This window comes from Colius striatus, chromosome 1 (genome assembly GCF_028858725.1).
Source record: "Colius striatus isolate bColStr4 chromosome 1, bColStr4.1.hap1, whole genome shotgun sequence".
In the NCBI taxonomy this organism is placed as follows: Eukaryota; Metazoa; Chordata; class Aves; order Coliiformes; family Coliidae; genus Colius; species Colius striatus.
The window spans coordinates 12,858,735-12,885,191 of record NC_084759.1 but is presented as its reverse complement, the minus strand read 5'-3'; the positions used below and the strand labels follow the sequence as shown (position 1 = coordinate 12,885,191).

The window sequence follows — 26,457 nt, the reverse complement described above, 5'->3', positions numbered from 1 at the left end:
TACATAGCTTGAAGGGAAGGACTGTATTGCCTTGCCTGCCTGTTTAGGCTAAGTAATTCCATATAGTTTAAATTCAGCAGGGAGCTGCAGCACAGTTCTTTAATTTGAGATCAGGAAACATAAGCAGAATTGAGAGTGCAAATTAAATGGCATAAAGTCATAATAATAAGGCCTTTGTTAGAACCTGTGTCAGGCCTCTGTTGGGAAATCAGTTGTGACTGTTTGAGAACCTATATACCTTGGCAGCTAAAAAATTTTTTTTTTTTCCTTTTGGCAAACCTGGATTATGAGTGGATGTCATATATTTGATTTTTGAATGATGCAAGTTCTTAATTGTAATATAAATACATAATCATAATATCATAAAACATGTCCCACCCCCCCACCCCCCCATTATTATCCTCTCACTTGTTACATTGGTCATTCATGACCATAGGGTGCTGTAGTATTTTCTCATTTAGGAGGCCTTGGTTAATCAACATAACCACTTAATGATCACTTATCAAATATCAGCAGTAGTAAGATAACTAAATTATCTTTCCTTCAAGAACTCATAAAACTGAAAAAAAAAACCCAAAACCCAAATAAACCAAATAAAGTTATGAATCCTAGTAAGTGACCAGGTGACCAAAATATCGAATTTATTTCTGGTTTCTCAATATCAAAGATATTATCTCAAACATAAATTTACTAACAGAACAGACTGAGGTTTAGAAAATACATTGCTTTCAGCTGATACGGCAGATGTGTTCTTGCCCTTTTGGATAATGCAGATTATCCTGCCTGGTCTGCCACAAAATCCTCAGTCCTGTTATGCCAGAAGTATGCTGGTATTTCCTAAATCCTGTTCCATGCCTGTGCTTGTGCAGGTGGTTTAGATAATCAAGGGCTTTTAAAATATTATCCTGCTGCCTAAGACTTACCTGTTTCTACAAATATCTAGACAGCTGGATGTATAAAGGTCTATAACTAGTAGAGCAATTCTCCTACAACTGTTTTATGCAGTCCTTGGAAGAAAACAGTTGAAGTCTCTTTTCTTCAGTGTCAAGTGCTCTGTTCATTGGGGCATATGAGCTATGGCCCTTTTTAATTTTTTTCTCTAGTTTGTGGTTTTATCTTCCTGCTGCAAAATCAAAAAATCTTAACTGCAGGGTTGGAATGTGTTCCCTTTGTTTTGAGATGACTCATGATTGCTCACCTGTAGCATATATGATCTCAACATAAATCCTGGAAATGCTCAGGATTTAAGTAATGGAATGCTTACGCTTAAGATTCCCATTCCATATCCCTTTTTCTTAGAATGAGATGTGCATAAAATCTACTGAGCCCTCTCAAAGGATTTAAGCATAACAGTTAAACTTCATGTAAATTTTAAACACAGTAAACTACCTTTTTGCCAGTTTTTTTTTCCCCCCAGGAAAACACAATGGAAAAATCAGGGTCAATCAGAGAGATGTGTTATAGTTCCAGCTTGTTCTATATTATTCATAAAGCCTGTATCCTTTTGCCTTGTGGCTAGCAATTTCTTCTCTTTCGGTCTATAGACATTCACGCTGTTAAAGATTGATAGACCACTCTGGTTCTAATCCTAAACTTTGATTTTCACCTGCACATATCACATTGGCTGGCTACCAGTCTGGTGTATGGGTGATAACAGAGTTTAGTCTAGTTATTGCTTGCAAAGAATTCTGCAGAGGAAGGACAAATGTAGAAATCTACTCCAGCTCAAGAAATGTCATTGAATAGAACATATCTGCTTGCATGATTTAAATTGTTTGTTTTCTACATTGGTCTTATTTCATGGAACATATTATTGTTTGAATATAATCCATTTCTGTTGACAGAAACACATGTATACACTATTAGTTTTCAATATATGTAAGGTATTTTCCATGAGAAGGGAAAAAAAAAGACTTTACTGTGAGGATCAAGAATCTTGTAATCACAGTTGTTATACTGCATGAACCTTGTAAAATTGTGAGGTGTTAATCACCGTTCTTTCCTCTGTTACTTTCTTAGACTATTGTTTAAATATCCTCTAACCTCTTCCTCTATCCCTCACCTTCCTTCTTTTCTTTCTTTTTGCTTTTCTTTCTACATTTCTTTGAACAAATGTCAGAAAATATCATCACTAAATAAATTTTATCAGAAATGTGGCTTCTTTAAATGTAACCAAGTATGAGAAAATGTGTCTTGTTACTATGAATTGTTGCATAGAAAGGTAAATGACACCATATGACACCAATATATCTACCCATGCATGCTCATGCATGCAGGCACACCTGTGCATGCATGATAGAGTTGACTATAAAGAACAACTCAGAGAAAAAATAGTTTGATAAGATTTACTATTAATATTTAATTTCCACTGCTATAATTCATGATTAAATTAGAGGAACTCCAAAGAGAAAAAATATATGTAAAAGAAGGACTGACATTTTACTAGTAGATGAAAGTGTCCTGTATTGAATTTCAAACTATTAGTTTGCTATTTCCATTTAGATTGGTTAAGACTATACTGCCTAGGAACCTTTAAGAAAGAGTCTTTTAACTGCTGACTTTAAAGTTAATCTGAAGAATCTAAAGAGAAAGAGGCATGTTTTTTCTTTGTTTACTTGATGTTGAATAAAATGCAAAATTATGCCTAAGAAATACTGAAGAAAGATGATAAGAATGTCCTGCTTTTGAAAATTATTTCAAAGATTCAGACAGACATTAGACTTACCATCATGTTTGAAGGGCTCTGGAAAGTGGTAGAGGTTTGTCGAGGAGTGATAATGTTGTGCAGCTCCTCGCCAGCCTGGTGAAGATACACTTCCTAATGAAGGACTGCTTAATCGTGGTCTGTTCTTTGAATTCAATGAGGCCAAAGATGAACTACCAGATTTGATTCTTAGGATCGCAGCATATGAAGTGGGAAGACCAGGAACAGCTTCTGAATAATCTGAAAAAAACCCAAGAAGCAAACACTGCATAAGGATAAATTCTATCACTTTTCAAAATAATATTTAATCATGCAGTAGAAGAGTAGAGAAATTTTATCTTTAAAAGGAATGACAGAGACACCCTAGACTTCACTAGGGACTTGACTTCCAAGCAGAACTGGGTAGCAACATGGAGCTCTAAGACAGAAAATTCCCCTGCAGTTTCAACCCAATATAAAAATGAGATGATTATCAAATTTCTTACTTTCTGTAATTTACTTTCTTACTTTCTTTTAATTCTATTTCTATGACCCTCAGTATCAAATAGAAAAGTATCTGTCAAGCCACCACCTTTCCTTCATTGACCTACGTTATTTTATATATGCAGTGCAGAAACACTAGCTAAAGCTAAATATGTTTCTCGTTTCAAGACAATTCTGCAGATCAAGTGGGCTAGCTAAAAAGTCAGAGTTCATGTATACATAAATATCTACCAAAAACATGCACGTGCCAAAGCTACCTTCTTTTCTGTCTCTGGAACTCTTTTTCTTTTCCTGTCTGTACCTAGAATTTCAGTATCTATAAGTAAAGAATAGATCCCAAAGTTTTGGACCTTATATAATGTCAAATACAAGAGAAGTAAACACACAATATCATTATAATAGAGTAAAAATATCACTCAGCAGCTGCAGCAACACAGAAAACGATCTATTAAAATCAATAGTCTTTAATATGTTGCTGTCTTAAGGAGGTGAGAAGGACATTTAAAAATACCTTCATATAAATGAGCAGAGATTCTGCATAACAAGTGCTTATGAAGAAACTAATTTTTAGGGTGACAGAGGAGGTATTTTGCAGAACAAAAGATTTCTCATCAGTCATCCTCATTAACGAGAAATATTTATAAATTGGACTTTATTCACATTGGCATAACATAAACAGTGAAAAACTCTGGAGTGTTCAAAAGCTTTGAATAGCAGCATATTCTACTGAAATAAAATATATTTAAAATACAATGTCATGGTCTTTCTGGAAAAATATTTGAATCATAAATATAGTTTAGACTATTTTATATTTCAAATGGTTTAAAATTAGATAAATATGCATTTTAGTTTATAAAGATTGTGACAGAGAATGCTTATTGTTTTTCAGGTATTGTATTTCTGAAAAACATCTTTTCAGTACAGTATTTATTGCCTCTGATCAGATGTTAAAAAAATGCACCTCTAAAATTTGCCAAAATAAAATGATCAGAATTTTAAAATTAGCATTTTCATCTATGGAGCTCTGTTAAGAGTTTATTTATTTGATGATGCCATATCTGATTTAAAATTTGGATTTAAATTAGAGTTTTGACAATCAGATGAGAAAGGCAAAAGTAAGGAGAACTCTGCTTTAATTTCTTTTTCATTCCTGTCTCACAAACAATCTACTTTATAATAAGCAACATGATGTTTTCTCTGTCATAACATCATCTTTCCTGGCTCACAAGTAGAGATGAAATAGTACATCATAAGGATAAAAAAAAAATTAATATTATATATATATATTACTGTAGAACTTGAAACACTATCATTGGAAAATAAATGGGATTATATCTTTGTCTTTCAATACAGTCTTTCATTATTTTACAATACTGATACATTTTAGTTCTTTTAAGTTAATTAAGTGAATTTTACAAATTTGGGGAAATAAAATAAAATCTTCCCATTTTGGGGGAATATTGAAAAAAATCTTAAAACATTTAATATTTAAAACATATCCCCATTAAAATGACTTATTTTCAGTCTGATTCCCTGAAGGCAGAATCTCAAAATCATTGAGGTTTTTTTGAATAAATTTTTATAATTTTTACTTATATTTGCCTCAACAAATGCAAACTTATATTAGGAACAAAAATATTTTTGGGCTTACAAATACATATTCTTTCAGATAAATGAAGTGCATTAGAAATATCCATTGGTATTAAATGCTTATTGTATTAAATGCTTAAAGGAAAATGAGTTGCGGAGTCTCCTTCCTTGGAGATCTTCAAGACCTGCCTGGACATGTTCCTATGCGACCTGATCTAGGTGAACCTGCTTCTGCAGGGGGGTTGGACTAGATGATCTCTAAAGGTCCCTTCTAATCCCTACCATTCTATGATTCCATGATTCTATGAGCTGAGAAAGGAGACATTCCCTGGGGAATATGGATGCAGGAAAGGGTTAAGACTCTCTCTAACACAGTGTACATCAGAGGATGGAAATGTTTGGTGGTGAACACGGCACTCCTGGTGACAGAAAAGCTAACTAGTTGGACGCTGTGGAGCTTCTCAGATCCTCACAGCTCAGATCCTCTGATATCCTCTTGGCAGCTGATACTTTTCATGGAAATGCTGCAGAAAAACTGGAAATGGGCAGATTCGGATGCAGTCCTGTTTTTATCACATGGAACTGGCATGCAACCAGATTGTATCTGGTAACAATGATACAATAAACCATGAAAAGAGCTCTTGCTTTGAACAGACACTACATCTCTAGGTCTTTTAAATACAAGCATATCCTTCTGTTTCTAACCCAAGATGAACAAACGACCTGTAATCTGCAAAAGATGGACAACAAAGCAGAAAGGAAATGCTAAATTTAAAAGTGTGCTGTCACAGAATATTACTTACATAAGTAAACTAATATAAAATTCCAACAGTGGTACACATTCTGTTTTACATAATTCAGTTCTACAGCTTTTCAGAAAAAATATTCAAAACAAAGCTAAAGTGGAAACAGCAATGATTGCTGTTGGGATAATGTTCTTCCAGTGTGCACACAGACATGGGAGAAATACACACTGGAAGGACTTCTACCTTACAACAATAAATTTCAAAAGAATTCAAACCAGCAGACTGCCCTTTGGTCCAAACTTTTCAACCCAGCACAATAAACCTTAATAAGATTTCCAAAGGAAACATGATCATAATCATATATATCATGAATGTCCCCGTTTCTTCAGTATTTTCTGCAGGCACAGGCACTTTTCCATCTTTAGAATGGTATTTTAACTCTATGCTGTTTACTCTGAGGAAAAAGACATGGATTTGGGAAAATTTGTCAGTATTTTTTCAGCATTTGGTAAATACTTTGTATTTAGTAATTTGTATTACTAGGCTGTTAAATGTACTGTATGTCATACATACACTAGAATTAAAACTATAAAGTCTTAAGAACTTCTCAATTATGTAGTCCCATTTGTTGACAACAGAAAATAGCTCCTCAGATGATGTTCCTGAGTGTATCAACTATTCTAACTTGAGAAGAACCAAATAAGTTTTTTTAATGTCATATCATTGGGAAAATTATTAAGTTTTCCTTGATGGGTAGACAGAAAGGCTTCTTGTGCAAGCTAGTGAGCCTGAGCTCTATATAGTTTCTTTTGCAAAGAAATGGAGATTAGCAATCACAAATTAAATACTAATAATCCTGGTTCTTGGATACATCATATAATATAGCTTCTATCTTCCTATTGCTTTGTATTGCAAAAGTGAGTGGAGGAAGCACACAACTGTGCATATTTCTACATTAACATATTATGGTATAAATTCTTCCTTTTGTTTTCATCCTTAAATTTTTCAATTCAATGACAAAACAAAAGAGAACAAAATGCAGCCAGGTTCCTCCTCTTCTAGTGGGTGTTCCACTTAGGTTTTGTTTTTAATATTATTTCATTTCAATGACACATTCAGAAAAAAAATCAGCCAGGCCCCTACTCTTCTAGTGAGTCTATCACTTAGGTCTCCTCCTTGCTGTTTCTTTTATTTTCTGTCATCTCCAACTACTTCCATAAAAGTCTCTCATATGATACTCAAAGGAGCAGAACAGCTTTCTATCCTGTTTTAACAGATCTATCATCTATCAAACAAGTTAAGACAAATAAGTAACCTTCAAAGCCTTAAGATTCTGTGATTCTGTGATTCTGTGACTTTTTCCTGCTGCCCAGGCACACAAGAGAAACAAGTAGTGTGCATATATAAAGTTATAAACAAGTATATAAAAAATCATATACTCCAGTGTACTTAATTCATTTACTACCAGACCAAACTGCAGATTATACACACAAAGACAAGAAAATAGCCATTAATCATTTCAAAATTGTATTATGAGGCAGTTTTTCTTTGTACTCTTTAATTGCAAGGACATAACAACTTACAAGACAAGGCATACTACAGTTCCTATTAAGCTTGAGCTAACAAGTATTCTTGACCTAATTAGTCTGGGGTCAGACTAATTTGGATCACAGAATCACAGAATCCTAAGGGTCAGAAGAGACCTGCAAAGATCATCTAGTTCAACCCCCTTGCCAGAGCAGGACCTCCTAGAGTAGGTCACACAGGAACTCGTCCAGGTGGGTTTTGAATGTCTCCAGAGAGGGACACTCAATAACCCCTGTGGGCAGCCTGTTCCAGCACCCTGTCATCCTCATAGTGAAGAAATTCTTCCTTATGTTTCTTTGAAACCTCTTATGTTCCAGCTTATACCCAGTGTCCCTTGTCCTATCATTGGACAGTACTGAGAATAGCCTGGCTCTATCCTCCTGACACTCACTCTTTACATATTTGTAAACATTAATGAGGTCACCCCTCAGTCTCTTCCAAGCTGAAGAGCCCCAGCTCCCTCAGCCTTTCATAATAAGGGAGATGCTCCACACTCTTCACCATCTTTGTGGCCCTGCGCTGAACTCTCTCCAGCAGCATCCTGCCCTTCTTGAACTGAGGGGCCCAAAACTGAACACAATATTCCAGATGTGGTTTCACAAGGGTAGAGTAGAGGAGGAGAACGTCCCTTGACCTACTGCCCACAGCCCTTCTAATACACTCCAGGATGCCATTGGCCTTCTTGGCTGGTTAATACCTGAAAGAATTTCCAGGCAGAGGAATGCATCTGGAGGGGAAAGAGGTCTGAGAGGGCAGGGATGACAGACAAACAGGGAGGACTAAGGACTGAGTGGGACTGGAAAAAGGAGAAATTACTTGCAAGACTTGATTCAGGCTGCCTAAGTATTGCCAACATATTACATTACTAGACAACAAGAAACAGAAGCCATGCTGAAATCTCCAGTGGCATGCAGTCTCTCTGTCTGCAGAAGTTTGCATCAAAGTGAAGTTTTGCCAATATAGTATTTCTCAATTTTAGGCTATGGCTCTCCTGTTTCTTTGCATATGTAATGCAATAAGCTATTTCAAAAAAATAGATTTCGATAACCCTGAAATAGATTTGTCAACTTCTTTTCTGAATTAGTGTGTGTAGGCAGCTTGGAGAAGTGACCTTGTCCAGTGCTGCCTCATCAAATCAAGAGGACTGTAATTCCTTCCACCCTTAAAAAGAATAAAAAATAAAATTCTTTGTCACCTAGTTGAATGGGGAACACTTGTTCAGCAGTGGTAAATCTAAGGTGTGAAAGAACAGGAAAATCGATATTATCTCAGATGGCATGAATGTAAAGCATCATGGGAAGATAGGGCAGGAAAAGATATAAAAGTCATTCTACATAGTGAAAAGGTCTTGCAGTAACAGCAGTATTACGCAAATTGTTTCTGACCTTTCACGGTGTAATAGTTTTGTTTGGCTGGGATTAGTGATCAATGTGAAATTTCACCCTAACAGTGATTGCTCTGTCATGCTCATGGGGATCCTGTATCTGAGTAAAGTTTCTCTTGTAAGATATAACTGGAAATGGTTAATAAATTATACATAAGTAAATATTTCTTGTTTTGTTTACTGAAAGCCTGTAGCCTGTGATCATTACTGACAACTAAAGTAGAAATCATGCTTACCTGAGAACACAACCTACTTCCTAATCCGAATATTCACCTCTAGGGATTTAGACTTCTGAGCTGCCTAGTTGCAGTGGCTTAATTAGAATATATTTTTATTGGAGTACTGTTTACAATAAAATTATTCCTTTAGTTTGGCTTGGATTAGACTTCTGAGACTTAGGAGAATAAATTTATTTTCCATTATCTAAGTATATAGTTAAATTGATGGAGAGTAGATGTTACTTTCTAATATGTTCTTTAGTTTCAACGGTCTTCCCTTAAAATCCCTGAGAAATTCCATCAAAGACCTATGTGTAGCTCTGAAAACTCTGCTTCATTTGAGCTTCTCAATGAAATTGTATTTTCTTCAACCTCATCCTTAGAAATAATTGGGGCATTTGGGATGAAACATCCAAAGGTTTTTCATCTGCATGCAGACACATATAAGAAATATTTAGGTCTAAATGGTACAGATATTGAGCAACTAAAAACCAGACACAATATAATCAGCTGCATGGATTAGCCTTCATAGTTCTTTACACAAGAACTATCAGATTTATAGTAATTTTAATGACAGTATGACAGTTTTAAGATAGACTATTTATTTTTATTCCAAGTGCACATTTTCTTAAATGTGATTTCCAACAGCAAACTATGACGTGAATTAGTTTTGGTAACTCTTTTAATGAATCTGTGTGAACTCATTAAATTATTCATGCATCCTTTATTATTTCTAGCACACATTGCTCTTCAGTCTTTCTTTGGTCAGAATCAACACGAGAACAAACTGAATCACAAGTAATAGAGAAACTGTCTTGCACTGATTATTGAGGTGATATTCTTTAGAAAAAAAAGTTAAAAAATTACTTTCAAGATCATTTGAAGAAAGTTTTCTCCCATAATTTGTAATAGCTATGTCGAGTTAAACTTGACTATATTTTGTATGTGCTGTGAAGGAACTAAACTGACTCTGAGAGAAAGGGGATCTTTTTTCACAGGACAGCATATGCTTATACATGTTCCTTTGGTACAGTCCATGGGCAGAAATATAAACAGCAAATACTAATCTACTGTATTTTATCCAATAGATTTTCTTCATAGGGCACAACCTATGTCAACATAGCTTCAAGAATGGTACCTTGTAATTTGACCAAAATGCATTCTTTCTTTAAATGGAGAAAAACCACAAGAAGAATCCACTCAATCCATCCCAAAAAATTATTTGAAAATAATAGTATTTGAAAGCTATGGAGAGCAAAGAATTCCTACTCTTCAGGTGAGGTTGTTTTTTCTTTCTTTCCTTCCTTTTATTTTTCTTTTCTTCAAGTGACTCCTGGTCAGTTACTAACTCATTGACATTTCTCAACTATCTAATTAAAATGTAGCCTATCTTATAATACTTGCAAATGTGACCTTCATTTGTATATTTTTGCTAGCTAGCATGTTTAATCAAATGTCACTAAAGATGCTAAACCATTTTCTCATTGTAACTTTTAATTACATTGTTTCAACGGAAGTGTTCAGTCTTCTAAGCTTATGAGAATATATGTGCCTTCATTTGGTAAGCTGGATTGTATCATAATTGCTCCTCCTGTGCATGTATACTGGTTTTCTTTTAGACTGCTTGATGATATATAGCTTGACAATAACCTGAGAGAGGTATACAAGAGTAGTAGGAAACTGTCGATAAAGTATCTGTCCAGGTTACCTCCTTATGAGAAACAGGATTACTACTAAAACATGGCAAAATGTCAATAAATTACATTTTCCTGATGAAATGAGATTAACTGTAACAAATAAGAAAAGAAAAAAAATCCCAAAACCCAGACTAAAAGAAAGGAAAAAGTGAAACACGGTAGATTTTCCTGAGAACTAATTAGTGCATGTAATCCTACTCTGCACACTTTTAAGTTTGTGTGGTTTAGTTTACATGTTAGAGATTTAATTTTAAAGATGCTATTATATCTCAATTATTACTCAAAATAACAGACAATGCAACCACATTCGCAGACAATCACCAAAACTAACCAAATCAAACCATTGAAATCTTCACCGAGAACTTTATTATAACTGTCTGGGATCTGGATGTCTATATGTGAGCTACTGATGCTGGATTCACTGTACATGTAGTGAAGAGAAAGAGGAACATGTCATGTAATGTGATAGACACGATCAGTAAATGGCTTTTTGCCATAGACATTAAAAAGGGAAATAAGGTGAATAGCTGTAAATATTTCAAGTTGTTCAGATGTGCATTGTTTCAGTCTTCCCATCATAAAACCTGTTTGATCAACCTGGAAAACTTATATGAGAAGTTAACTGACTTCATCTGGGAAGGAATAACCCCATGCACCAGTACGGGCTTGGGTTAACCTGCTGGAGGTAAGCTCTACTGAGAGAGCTCTGGGAGTTCTGGTTGGAAAACTCAACACGAACCAGCAATTTGTCTTCGTGGTCAAAAAGGTCAATGACATTTTGGAATGCATCTAGAAGAGTATGTCCAGCAGGTAGAGGGAGATTTTCCTTCCTCTCTAATTTGCCCTCATCTGGAGTATTGTGTCCAGTTTTGGGCTGCCCAGCTCAAGAAAGACAGAGAACTTCTGGAGAGAGTCCAGCACAGGATCACCAAGATGATCAGGGGACTGGAGTATTTTATGGAAAAAAACTGTAGGATATAGGACTGGTCATCTTGGAGGAGATTGACAAGGGACTCTCATTAATACTTAAAAGCGTACTTAAGAGGTGTATGTCAAGTGGATGAGGTTACATTTTTTTCTGTTATCTCAAATGACAGGACAATGGGCAATAGACATAAGCTAGAACACAGAAAGTTACACTTAAACATTTTCTGAACAAAATATCCAGTTGTTCTCTAGAGAAGTGAAGATCAAAAGATTTATTTTCCAAAGCAGCAGTGGTTATTCCAATTATAATGATTCTATGATTCTATTATTCTTTGCTTCTGTGAATTAGAAGCCAGCATTTCTCAAGAAAAATATGCCAGTGATCAGCCTTTTCACCACAGATTTAATAGCATGGGAAAGGGAGAAAAAGAATACTTTAAGATGATTTTCCTTGGGGGAAAAAAAATTAGGACTTTGGTCAAAATAAGTGAACCTTCAATCAAAACATTATTCTGTTTAGCTTTTCATTACGCCAGTGTTTAAGGAAGATACACGGTAATTTAATTTGAAAATCTAAAATAATGTCTCACCTTATAGAATTTTGTTTCTTTTAGAAATCTGGTCATACAAGGCACAAAATTTGAGATCATAGAATACTATGGACAGATATTGGAAAAATTTTGGAATTTGTAATGTATTTTGTTTTCTTTTAAAGTAACAAAGGGAAAATGCTTTGAAGTCTTATAGCACTGACTAAAAGATAGTAAAGAATATTTCCAACAGCTATTATGAATTGTTGTCTTTGGAATATTACACTGTTAGAGATAGTTTAAATGTCATTAATTTTTATGAAGAATTATTTTGAATAATATAAAAATGCTTTTGTAGAGTTAGTCATTGTTTCCCTCCTACTGAAAAAACAATCTGTTTTCCATTTTACTTCCACTTCATACTCCTAATGCAGCAAATAGATGACTCAATATACATCCAATTATTCCCACTTTGCATCCAACACATAATACCCACCATATCAGGCAAAATATACTTTAAGAACACTTTCAACAACAGAATGTTTGCAACTGCAGTAACAAAAATAGTAAAAGTAATAATATATTACAATTATGGAAGAACATTTGTCCAAAGTGAAGTAATTTTAAACTGAGAAAAGTGCTTTGAGATTGTCATATTTTTTCTATCAAAACACTTAATACTTCCTCTTTCAAAACATGCTAATACAATATAACTCATATAACTAGTAAGGGGATGTTTCCACCATAGCATAGCCTTCAAACACAGTAATTATGCTCTGTAAGTGCTTTACAACTTTTTCAAATTCACTGAAATCATGTAATGAAAAGTGTTTTTTAGGTGTAAAAAATATAAAACTCTTCTTTGAAAACTTTTCTTGTGAACTTGTTGAAGGAAAATTTAGCTTCAAATAATGTCAATGAAACTTTCTAATTTAGCATTTTCCATCTACCTCAATATTTTCTGGTTTGTGCACTCTTTAAGATCACAGATGTGTCTGACACTTTGCCAATGTGTGGAATTTTTCTGACTGAATATCTAATAAAAGGAGTTTGAGCCAGTTTTATCTGAAAAAGAACACTTAGAGCAGGCAATGTATATGGCTAAGGTCATCACTACTCTCATTCCACCCAAGAAAGATAATGTAGAAATTTGCTGTTTCTGCATAGCTTGTGATCTTTGTTCTGGAAGAGTAGTACTGCTTACTAGGTGTAATTTGTAGGCATACAGGAAGTACCCCAAGACTCCCAAGTGGGGTTCTTTTTTGAGTTTTTACATATACTTGATTGGCCCGCTTCTTCAGATACTCTTCAAACAATATTTTTCAACTCAAACATGACATATATTCTCTAGCAGGAAAGTACGGAGTGTTGCTAATGTGAGATCCATAGATTAGCCTACACTGCATGCTTTTAATTGAAATGTTAAATTATTTTCCCTGTGGCTGATGATCATCATAGTGAGCTGTCAATTCTGAATGTGAAGGGACGCATCAAAGGTCAACTATTTCAGCAAAAATCAATTAAAGTAATTAGATGGATAGAAATTCTTATTTATAGTCTGTCCTTCCTACAATGGATATGCATATCAACTTTTGGTGGACAATAATAGATCAATCCACAGCAAAGGAGAAATTTGCGATTGACTTTCTTAATATAGAATGCTTGATTAAATTATTAATGCAGTCATAAAAATTGAAGCAGTCAAAATTTTAACAATTAGTGTGAGAAGGAAACTACCCCACCTGGACCTGTTTCCTATGTGACCTGATCTAGATGAACCTGCTTCTGCAGGGCGGTTGGACTAGATGATCTCTAAAGGTCCCTTCCAACCCTACCATTCTATGATTCTATGATTCTATGATACCTGCTGTTTTTCTTGGCAACGGAAATGTATTTACAATGGTAAATCCATGGATTTTTAAAAGATTAAGTAGCTACTTGAACACAAAAGCATACTGTAGGAAGTTATCCAGTTTTCAGAATGGTTTTGAAACATGTCCTGAACTGACTTGAAAATACCAGTTTGTCTTCTACTGACCAAACATAAGCTCTGGCACTGCCTTAAAACAATCAGATGTTGCTTCCAAAACCTACATTTATGGTTAGAGCCACCTCCTATGGCCTTCAAACAAGGAATTAACTTCTCATAAACATCTTGCTATCTTACCATATTCCCTCAAAACTACACCCGGAATTTGCTTTTTTTGGTGATGTTGGTTCATAGATGGTGTGAGAGTTGTTATTTCTTCATACTTTCTCATAAGCTTACCAGACTTCTTTGGTCTGTTTTAAACAGTAACTTTGCTAGTGAGCAAAATTGTCTCTTGGCTTGCACTTTTACTTATCAGTAAAATAGGACTGTGCAACTATGGATCATACACCAGCAGATGCAATGCTGACTCCAGACTAGTGTCCTATGTTGTCACTGGGGCAGCGACTGAGCTCAAATGGTGCCCTGGGCTATTGGTGGGAAGCAATAGAGAGGCTGAGCATGGTTGCTCAAGGATATAGTGATCACGAAATGAACAAGTTCTCAGTCCTCAGAGAAGCAAGGAGAGGGATCAGAAGAACTGCCATCTTAGATTTCCTGAGGATAGGCTTTGACTTGTTTAGGAAGTTGGTTGCCAGTGTCCCTTGGGATACAATCCTGAAGTGCAAAGGAGTCCAGGAAGGCTAGACATTCTTCAAGAGGAAATTTTTAAAATCACAGGATCCAGCTGTGCCCATGTGCAAGAAGATGAGCTGTTGGGGCAGAAGACTGCCCTGACTGAACAGGAGCTTCTGCTGGAGCTCAGGAAGAAAAAGAGAATTTACCATCTTTGGAAGAAGGATCAGGCAACCCAGAACTACAAGGATGTTTCTGAGATCATGTAGGGAGAAAATTAGAAGGGCCAGGGCTCAACTTGAACTTAAGCTAGCCACTACTGTAAAAGACAATAAGAAAAGTTTCTACAAATGTATTAGCAACAAAAGGAGGGCTAAAGGGAATCTTCACCTTTTAATGGACAAAGGGGCAAACTTAGTGAAAAAGGATGAGGAAAAGGGTCAGATACTTAATGCCTTCTTTGTCTCTGTCTTCAATACTAAAACCAGCTCTTCTCTGGGCACCTGTCCACTTGAGTCGGTAGACAGAGACAAGGGACAGAATGATGCCCCTCAGTGCAAGGGGAAATGGTGTGTGACCTGCTGTTCCATCTCGACACATATAAATCAATGGGGCTGGATTAAATCCATCCAAGGGTGCTGAGGGAGCTGGCAGAAGAGCTCACCAGGTCACTCTCCATTATCTGTCAGCAGTCTTGGCTCACTGGGGAGATCCCAGGAGACTAGAGGATGGCAAATGTGATCCCCATCTACAAGAAGGTCTGCAAGGAGGAACATAGGATCTACAAGCCTGAGAGCCTGACCTCAGTGTCAGAAAAGGTTATGGAAAAGAATATCCTGAGCTCCATCCCGACACATATACAGGACAACCAAGGGTTCTGTCCCAGTCAACATGGCTTTACAAAAGCCGGGTCATGTTTGACCAATCTCACCTCCTATAAGAAGATGACCTGCTTAGTAGATGAGGGAAAGGTTGTGGATGTGATCTTCTTGGACTTCAGTAAGGCCTTTGACACAGTCTCCTACAGCATCCTTCTGGAGAAACTGAATGCCCAGGGCTTGGATGAACCTACTCTGAGATGGGTGCAAAACTGGATGGCCAGGCACAGAGCGTGGTAGTGGGTGGAGTTAAATCCAGTTGTTGACTGGTAACCAGTGGAGTTCCCCAGGGCTCAGTGCTGGGGTCTGTTTTGTTTAACATCTTTATCAATGACTGGATAGGGGAATTGAGTACATTCTCAGTAAATATGCTGATGACATCAAGCTGAGTGTGGATCATAGATGTTCTTAAGGACAGGAAGTCTTCAGAGGGACCTGGATAGGTTGGATCCATGGGCCAAGGCAAATTGTATGCGGGACAGGGCCAGGTGGTGTATGAGATTCAACTGGGTTTAAAACAGAACACAGCACTCAAGGTGTGGCCTCATCAGCACCAAGTACAGGGAGACAATCATTTCCCTGCTCCTATTGGTAAACAATTTCTGATATGACAGGATGCCATTGGCTTTCTTGGCTACCTGAGCACACTGCTGCCACATATTCAGGTGACTATCAACCAACAATCCCAGGTCTTTTTCTGCTGTGAAGCTTTCCAGTCACTTATCCCCAAATCTATAAGTGGTTGTGACAAGATCTTTACCATTAAAATGCATATTTACTAACAAAATACAGAAAACAAAGTCATTAGAATGTACATATATGAATGAAAACTGCATTCATTTGAAAAGAAAGGAAGTTACTGCTTCAGAGTTACCATTCAGAGCTTTTTTGAAGGCGTAAACACACTTCACTATTGTATCTTCAAACCCATGCAGATGGAAGAAACTTACAGTTAAGAGAAAGCAGATACCTATTTAAGAGAAACTGATGGAACTAATTTTAAGATTGTATTTTTACTTATTATAACTATTTTTACTGCCATAAACAATAGAGTCATAAGGAGTGGACTAAGATTATGAATACTAAATACATCTTTCTGAGGAGATATTAGGTATTAATAAGACAGTAAAACTAGAATGTGACAGATTTATGTAATCTACAAATTGAGATTAATATGGAGAGTCAAAAGTTTTACAGTATATGACTGAAGAATTTTGCAAAATTTTCTTTGGTTAGAAGGGAATGTTCACATTTTGGAAGCTATGCAAGTAAACAGATCAAATTAATAGATCAGTTAATTGCTCAGTGCAATGAGAACAAAAGCAAAAAATTCTAGTAGTACTTATTGAAAATAAGAAAATAATCCACTAAATGTTTGTCAATTAATATTTAGCTTTTGAGAAGCTTTATTTTGACATAGAAATTTGTGGAAAAGCTTTTAATTAGCACAGAGACATTTATGATTCACTGGTAAAGCGCATTTTTCCTTAAACCACAAAGTTAATTAAGAGCTACTTAGGATAATGCAAGTTTTTCAGTGATATGCATGCTTACATATTATCCCAATTCTGTGTGTTTATGTGTCCAGTGGAAGTAGACAGTCTTTCATCTCCTTCAAAATATCTATCTCCTGGTTCAAAGTACTCTTCTTTTTTTTGAGGTAGATAATATATTCTTCCCTGCCCTTAGGTCCTTCTCTAGTTCTCTGCGGTTTGCTTTAGCGTTTGTTGAATATTTTACAGTCTACACTCCACCTTGGCTTGCATCTTTGAGACCTTTATGTAGTTTAGTCTTCCCTTAGGAATCCTATGAATTAATCACTGGATGTATTGTCAGTGTAAACAGCTATTGCCAGCAATTAAACAATCCTACCACATACAGAGTGAAATTCATTCTTGTGCTCTGGTCACATACATTGGCACATAGGTCTGCAGACTATTAAGCGGGGTAAGATTTTATGATTCTTTTAAAGTGTTTTCAAAAATATTAAAGCAAATTATAAACCTTTATTATCATAGACCTTATTCCACTGTCCTTCTGCATAAGAAAAATAGTTTCACGTTAAGTGACATGCCAAGATCATCCCTTGTCTTCCTTTTCTGAGATGTACTGAGAGGTGGACACACAAACCTTTCAAAACTGCTTCCAGTCTTTGCAACGAAATGGAGTGCACTGTGCAGAGAGTTATTTTCACATAGAATAAATCTATAACACAAATACATCTCCACAATGCTTTACCATGTTGGAAGTAACTTTGCTTTACTAAACTCTTAATACTCCACAATCTTTTCAGGTAATTCTTAATTCTTCTCCTCTGTGTTTATAATGGTTGTTTTTAACCACAGGATCTGATACCTGCTTCTGTGCATTTCAAAACAAAAGCCTATTCTGGTGGTGAACTTGGCACTCTCAGTGAAGTATTTGCAAAATCAACGGAAAGACATAAAAATGGTGCATTAATCAAGATAGACCAGAAGCCCCTTGAAGGACATAGACTTGATCTGTTCATATAGTCCTTTATAATAGAAAAAAAAACAGGCTGTGCAGCTTATCTCTTAAAAAAAAAGCAATTTGAAAACAGTTATAGGACTACTGAGATAATTCCCTAACACAACAGTTTTGTTACCCAGACAATGCAAAAAGTGCAGCTTAATAAGGAACTACCTGGCAGTTTACTAAACTTTAGAAATGTTATGATTGTAATTTTCCAGTTCAGCAATAAGTTTTATGAATTTGAGGAAAAAAAAAAAATTATAAAAAATTTTCTCACTAAGAACTCCAGCAAAATAGTTATAAAGAGTTCTCCCATGAAATGCCTGTAGATGTTATTCTAAAAAGTCCTGACTAACAAAATGGTGTCATAGGAAGGTGGAAAAAAAAAAGGACTTTTAATTTGTGACAAGATTAAATATTAAGGCAATATTTATGGTTCTCTTTTTGGAGAGTTAACTTACTACAGGTAAGAAAGAGCAGAAAATTGACTGTAAGCTCAAAATAATGCTTTAAGACATTTGATAAGGTTTTAAAAGGAATATAGAGGAACAGAATTTTGTCCCATTTAAAAAAAAATATTTATGAAGATAGAGTATCAATTTAAAGTGTTCTTTATAGTGGGTTTGGGAGTCAGGGAATTTCTCCATTCCGTTCCCCTGGAGCCAGGCTGGTATTGTCCTCTGACATCAGATCCAGCCACTAGCAAGGCTGAGCATTTTCCTTAGTGCAGACAAACACCCATGCAAACTACATAGCCAACACTGGATATCAGTGGATTGATATGGTGGGTTTATGCCTTTTATAGGCAGCGCCTTCACAACAGCAGAACAGATGTTATGCTTACCTAGGAAAACCTAGTTCAGAATAGGGGTTAATGGGAAAGAATGAAATAAGCAAGGAGCAAGGGCATGGCAAGATGAGAGTACTGAACAGCAGTCTATCTGTACCCAGGTGTCCCTTTTATCATGGAATCACTGGATGGTTGAGGTTGGAAGAGACCTCCGGAGGTCATCTGGTTCAATCCTCACGAGCATTGAGCAGAGGGAAAGCATCATCTCTTTCTGCCTGCTGGCAGTGATCTGCCTGTTACAGCACAGGACATCACTAGCCTTATTTGTAGCAAGGGCCCATCACTCATTCATGTTTCACTTGGTGTCCATCACAACCCCCAAGTCCTTTTCTGCAAGGCTGCTTTCCAGCCGGGTGCCCTCCAGCCTATAGGGCAGTGGTATCTTAATTGAAAGTCTGCACTCCTTAAGCCTTCTGAGAATTCAGTAACAACATGCAGATAGATATCAAAACTTAATTCTAAAGACATATACAATAGCATGCTGTCAAAAATCATAAGCATCAGTATTTTGTGTAGTAGGATTTAATATAGAGCAGAAAGAAGTTTTTTCACCACAGCTGTAATGTTAATTACTATTAGAAGCTTAATAATATTGGTTGGTTTTCAGCTGTATGGTCTCCAACGTACTCTGACGTCTGGGGGTTGTACCTCTCCAAGTGCGGGACTTGTACATCTGCTTGTTGAAGTTTCTGTCAGCCCATTTCTGCAACCTATTGAGGTCCTTCTGGATGGCAGGATGACACTTAGGACATTATGAGTCATTCCTCATACTTTTGTGTCATTTGTAAACTTCTAAGAGAACACCGTCTTGTCATCCAGATCATTAAAGATGTAAAACAAGACTGAAACTGGTATTGATCCCTGGAGTACACTGCTACATACTGGTCTCCAACTAGACTTTATGGTGCTGATCACCACCCTCTAGGCAGGGCTATTTAGACAGATTTCATCCCATCTCACTTTCTGCCCATATCAACAGCTTCTCTAGGAGGATCTTATGGAAGACTGTGTGAAAGGCTTTCTGAAATCTAGGTAAACAATAGAAACCACTCTCACCTCATCTACTAGCCATGATATCTTATCCTCTATGTTTTCCTGTGTTTGTACCTTCCTAATCTACCTCCATCCCTTCCTTTCTTTGCATTTAGCTATTCCCAGAAACATCTTGTAACAGCTATATCTCCAATTTCCCCTAAACATACCATAGATTTGCGGTTTCCCAATGATGATCTTGTTTTGCTTCTTTTCAGTTAGAGTATTCTGGCCTCTCCATGAATACATCTGAGAGATTCTTCAGTGGGTCAACAGTCAATGATTTGAGATCTTGAGTCTTTGACATTGCTTCTGTTACCTCCTCTTAATAAAGGTTTGTATAGCTGAGTGTTTAATTTTATACCATCCTTGCTTCTTGTCTCAGTGTTTTAAGGATAGACCAAATAGCCTCACATTCACTATACTTTAGAGCTCATGTAAGTGCAGTATATTCTCCCGGAAAGCATCTGAGAGTAATAGCTAATAGCCCAACTAATGCTTTCCTGATTTCTCTTCCGGATGGATTTCCCTTCTTCATTCACTATAGTGGAGCCTAGGGAGACTAGGCTTCCTAAATGTAGCCATTGGGGATATTACTTTTATTCTCAGTAAAAGTCAATGGCACCTATCTACTTCAATCAGGTATAGAAGCTGGACTTAGACCAGCCTCAGGCTATTTATAATCATTTTATCTTTCCAATAACTTTCAGAAAATTGAAAAATCCATTTTATAGGTGTCATAAATGTCAATATCACATAGGTGGCTTATACATTTACGGAAATTTTTCTTTATATTGCTATTTAAAATTTATATATTGACAATTTAAAGAGGTTAGCCTCTTTGAGGAAACTGGATAAAGTATTGTATAGATATCCCATGACTGAGAATAAGTTAATAAATGAGAAGGTAAATATTAAATAAATTAGACAAAAAAAGATGATAGATTATAATTGCTTTACGTGTTACACATACAACTGAAACATCTCAGCATTACAAGTAGACTTCACAATTTATCCCACAGGCTGTCTGAAGAAGGATGGCTATTTGAAATCTCAAATAAAGACCCAAAAAAAAAAAAAAGACAATTAATATCATAATGCAGTCCAATAAAATGCCCTGCAACATAATCTCATCCAGCAGTGGACATTCACACGCCTTTTTGTAGACTAGTCAATGGCTCATTACAGCCTCAGGGAAATTATTCTGAGTGCTTTGTCTATTCTTTTCTTAAAGTTATCAGGAAGAATTCTTATTAGGAATTAACCAGAAGAAATACACGATATGATAATTATAACGCTAGAACCAAAGCATGTTTTCCTATTACTAAAAGCAAAAGCAAGTCTAAAGAGAAAATTATACCTGCAAGTAACATTATAGATTTGCACACAGAATTCTAATAAAACGTATAAATGCATTAGAGCTGTCTATATGGGAAACAAATCATCTGCAAGCATTGCAACTGTAACAGATGTAATGGGATTACAGTTGGAACCAGCACTGCAGCTTCATGACTGACAAACTTAGTCCCCATACGTACATCAAGTGAATAAGCAATGAAAATGTAAAATACAACAGAGAAAAATCAGCACAATTGATTTTAGAAGTCACCACAAAGGACTTTTCTAAGGCAATCAGAAATATCTATTACATTTCAAAGTAGTATTAGTTTGCCAAGCACTTAGGGGAGTACACATGGGCAACAATAAGAAAAGACTTGTCATGTCTTGGATTGTTTTGGCTTTACTGCTGATTTCCATTTCAAAAAGTAGTTGTCATTTCATAGACATAGAATACAGAAGGAATTTTGATGTAAGGAAGATATTGAAATCAATCAATGCTGTCTAATATGTAGATACCTTTCCATGAGAAGTTCTAATACTTTTGCTACAATGTAATTTACTGCTGTCATAAAAGTAAATTTTTAAGTATGACTAGTCCAGAACAAAAATATTTATTTTCAGTCTCTATTTGGCATATAGATCTTTACTCTAAACACAGTTAGTATGACTGTTTTGAAGCCTGAGGTTATAGGTTTCATTTCAAAAACCTTTACGTAAAAAAGATATCAAATCACTAAGCCTTGTCATTTCAAGGGAATTTGCATTCCACGGGTTTTATGTTCCCATCTATGGTTTTGCATTACTAAATGACAATGAATTCTCTTACTTTGAAATAAGGGCCCATAGAACTGTTATTCTGGGAGGTTTCAACTGGTGTAGCAGTCAGATAAGACCTATCAGTAATCAGTAGGAATTTTGGGATAACAATAGGTATTTTGAGTTACACTTCCAGGCAGATGGCTTCCAGAGACAAAATATTTCACCCAGTTTTGATGAAAAATATCTTGAGGGAAAAAAGGTACAGTATCTACTAATGAAGCACATGGGAATTTCAGCTTTGCAACATACCAAATCCTTTTTTCTCAGTGCCCATCTCCATTTGTCTACAAAGTAGAATGGGTTTGTGGACTTCATTAGTTGAGAAAGTCACCTTCATGTAACTCTATTTTATTTGCCTTCAGACTAGAGTCCACACATCTGTGACAACAGAGCCTCCACCATAATGTACACAGTAGTCATCTAGGGCACTATTCTGACACTTTGGCCTCCTAATTTTAGCAAAAAAATCCCCATGGTTTTGTTACATACTTGTTTCATGTGTGTAATATAGAATTGGTGCTGTCTGCTAAACAGTCAGAGATTTCCGTCCTGAGACTTTTCAACATTTACACAGTCCGCAGGCAAATTTCAGAACTGTCACCATCACTGTGTGTATTCAGATTTCAAAATTTTGCAAACTCTTCTAGAAGAAGGTTTTCACTCAAAGGTCAAGTAACATTTTAAATTACTAAGCTGATTTCTGTCAGGCATACAGACGCAGTCTAGGCATACTTCCAAAATTTTAGTCTTCTTTGAGGGAAGTTTACACTTTTGACAACTCATCTATTACTATTTGATTCTTCAACTGTGAGCTGCTAGCCCTCTTCTCCTACAGGGAAATACGTAAAGGCAATTCAGAAAAGATATATTTTTTTGCCTGATCCCTTTGTATTAATTTCACATCCTTCCTTTATAAACAAGCAGAATTAGGTCCTGAGAATTATCTCCCTACAGTCTCCCTATATGAGGATGAACAACAATATCACCAGATTTTTATTATTAATTTGTTTGCATTTCTATAATCTCCTCCAGAGGGAGAAAACTTGAGCAGAGAAATGTCTCTAAAAATATTTTAGAGCATGTGGCCTTCTCATAGTTCCCAAGATGGAACATATTTTCTTCCTTTAGCACCAATAGCACCTCTCTCAAAAAAGGCAGAGGTTTCCCAAAAGCTCTGATCTTTGTTACTCTACTGGATCTATGTGCATCAGATATTTCTATCCCACTTTCAGCTGTCAGTACAGAATACAAAGTGAGTTTCTGAAAGCTATAGTAAGGGACAGCAGGGAAATACTGTTTCTTTCTAAAGTTTTTTTAGAACAACTTATGCTGAATTTCTCCATTCTCCATTCTTTTTCTGCTGTCAGTGAGCTTCTGCGAAGTAGAAAGTTCGTGAGAATAAACTTTGTGGGTTGATGTTGCGGGCAGCAGAATCAAGGAGGTTCATCTGTTTCATGTACAGTCAACTTTTTCAATCTCCATTGCATCTCCGAATGAAAAGGAAAGTCTTCTGAAAATGAAAATTGCTCTTGACTTTGCCTAAGCTCTGAGGTTTGAAAATTCAACTTTTTAAAACAGGAGAGTTTTGTATATTTTTTTTCTCAATTATTAGCCAGTGGAACCAGATTTGAAGGCAAATCTTCTGTAAAAAGTGTGGAATTTTAAACTCCAGTGTTACTTTCACTCTTTTATTCACATACATTTCCCATAGCTGACTGACACCAAACAGTGTTGGAACCAGGAAAAGAAAGAATAAATAAACACAGGAGAAAAATTGTCAAATTTCAGGTTATGGAAGGTACATAAACATAAGAAAAGAATGCAAGTGGCTCAGTTGTGTTTATTCCCTCCACTCTTCATAATCACTTTATTCCTGACAATAATGTAGAGCTGAAGAGAATACCGAAGATGCAAAAAGAATCAGAATGGTGAAACCAGAAAAGTTAAAAGAATCACAGTATATTGCTGATAGTAGCAATAAGGATTAAAATATGTCTGATTCCATTTGTAATTTTGCTATCACCGGTAACAACAGAAACAGGAAAAAATACACAGTCACCAGTCCTGGAAATGATAAAGGATAATATAGAAAAGTCTGCACCTAAACAAAAAATAATGGGGAGATAAGACTTGTAAAAGGGATCAAAACTCCACACCACCAGTTACATTCCATGGTACTTGACCAAAACACCTGGGCTTTTTGTAGAATCAGAACTGTCCATTAAGTTATTGATGAGCAATCACTAACACAACAACAACAACAAAAAATCAGCTGCTATTACTTTAACCTCTAAAAAGAGAGGCTTGAGACTAAAAAAATAGCATCAATTCTCTTGTGCTTAGTCATTTGAACTGTTGCTTGACCTTTGAGTGAAAACCTTGCTCTAGGACAGCTAGCAAAATTTTGAAACCTGAATGCATAGAGAAATGATGACAACTCTGAAATTTGCCCATGGGCTGTGTAAATGTTCAAAGGTCTCAGAACAGAAATCTCTATCGGTTTAGATGACAACACCAATTCTTTAGTATAGAGATTGCAGAGGACCTTTCGAGGTCCCTTCCATCCCTTAAGATTCTGTGATTCTATGATTTTGTGAATGGTCTCTCTCTTATGTACTTGCTATGTTTGTATTATGATTTTCTATCACTTTCTTGGGCAATTCTCTTTGCAAAGGTTTTTGTTTCAGGTTATTTATACAGTTATACTAAGACAACTGTGATTATGGCTACCACATGGCTACTGTTTTGATTGACAGCCCAAATGACCAACAAAAACATAAACAATCAGTGGGAACTTACTTCTGTAGAGCCTATAGACTAAAACTATGTTTGCCTCCTCCTGTCATGCCCAGACATCTTGTTTCTCCACATCTAAACAATATCTCTGAAAACCTGTGGCAGAGGAACTAAGTTATCTTTAAAAGTCCTTCCCAACCCAAATCATTGCATGACTCTGGAAGCATAAGATGATTAAAAAAGATGCAGGGATTTCTGGTCAGATAAGCAGATCCCGAAGGAGAATCACACATTACACTATTGACTATCTCAGGTTTCCAGAAGAAACAATAATCATTGCTAATTTCGCTGGAGATTTTGACATATGTTTTACAGTCTTCTACAGACTACACTGATCCCAAACAAAAACTGAAGGCCACGATGACATGGAGAGAGTCTGCTGAAAGCCCAAAGCCCTCTCATTTTTAACAAATGTTAATTTTAGATATTAATTGCTCTGAAATAACAAGCTCTTGAGTTCATTAATACCAGTTGATAGTCCTTCAAACTGGCATGGGGTATGAGAAAAACTTTCTGCTATGATGACAACTAAAACCTTTACACTGTTGGTATTAGTTTCTTCTAACTTCATTTTTCATAGCCATAGCAAAATGCAGCCCAGTAGATGACAGCATGAGGTTTTTAATTTCCTCTGGACTGTTCCTGAAAGTCAGGTTTTAGATGCTGTAAAGATAACATTAAAAACTTGCTGTGACATTTAAGGTTTATGCTTGAAAAGATAAAATTAAAAACAAAATAGTTTGATGTAAATAAATCTTAAACCTTCCCTTTCATGATATGAACTCTAAGAGTTAGGGCTGTCATCATGTAAGGTGCTGTTTATTAAAAAAAAAAAAAAAAAAAACATTTCCACAGAAAATTTTCCTAAAACAGGATATAACAAATTTAATCCAGAAGAAAAGGTTTTTTATTATAGTACTTGACTTTCCACTAAAAGTTCACCTGTTTTTAATGGGAGGCTTTTTGCCTTCTTAATAGGCGTTGTTCTATCAGAAAATACTTATTTATCAAAATAAACAAAAAAATTGTAAGAACATATCGATTAAGACAGATGTTTTACTGAAATAACTTCTTAAATATTGTTATAATCAGAGAGTGAAAAGCAACTTAGAATACCCAGAAGCTTAGCTATATCTGGCATTCATATAAGACACGGGAAATGCATATTTGTGCCTCTGTTCTTTTAAATTTTCAGATAAAAATTCGTTAAGCATAAAAGAGAGACTGATTCTAGAAGTCACAGAATCACAGAATCAAGAGAATCACAGAATGGTAGGGGTTAGAAGGGACCTTTAGAGATCATCTAGTACAACCCCCCTGCAGAAGCAGGTTCCCTAGATCAGATCACAGAGCAACATGTCCAGGCGAGTCTTGAAGATTTCCAAGGAAGAAGACTCCACAACCCGCCTGGGCAGTCTGTGCCAGGCCTCTGTCACCCTCACAGTGAAATAGTTTTTTACTTTTCTTTCCTTCTTTGTAAGAAGTAGATGTAAAGGAAAAGAAATTAAAGAGTTAATAGAAAACTGAGATGACTGTTTGAGCTCTGATGTTTTACTTGTAAATGCTTTCTGCTGAGCATACCAGAGCAAAAAGGTACAATATAAATACCCTGGGACAGAAGACAAATGACATCTCTAGACAAACCAAGAAAGTAGACCTCAGATAGCAGGCCTTGTGGAGTTCACTGGTTCCATGTATAATAATGTGTTGTTAAAATGAAATTCCTTCTTCTGATAACTTTTGCATTGTAAATTTTGTATTTGTGCCTGCGCAGGCT

At 35.9% G+C, this 26,457-nt stretch overlaps 1 protein-coding gene across 1 annotated transcript in view; it reads right to left on the bottom strand.

Moving 5' to 3' along the window:
• CNTN5 (contactin 5) overlaps nt 1–26,457 on the bottom strand; it is a 353,074-nt gene that overhangs the window by 249,889 nt on the left and 76,728 nt on the right. The window contains exon 2 of the mRNA XM_062020562.1: nt 2,726–2,944. Within this exon, the coding sequence (XP_061876546.1) occupies nt 2,726–2,944 (219 nt within the window). The remainder of the gene's footprint in view (nt 1–2,725; nt 2,945–26,457) is intronic.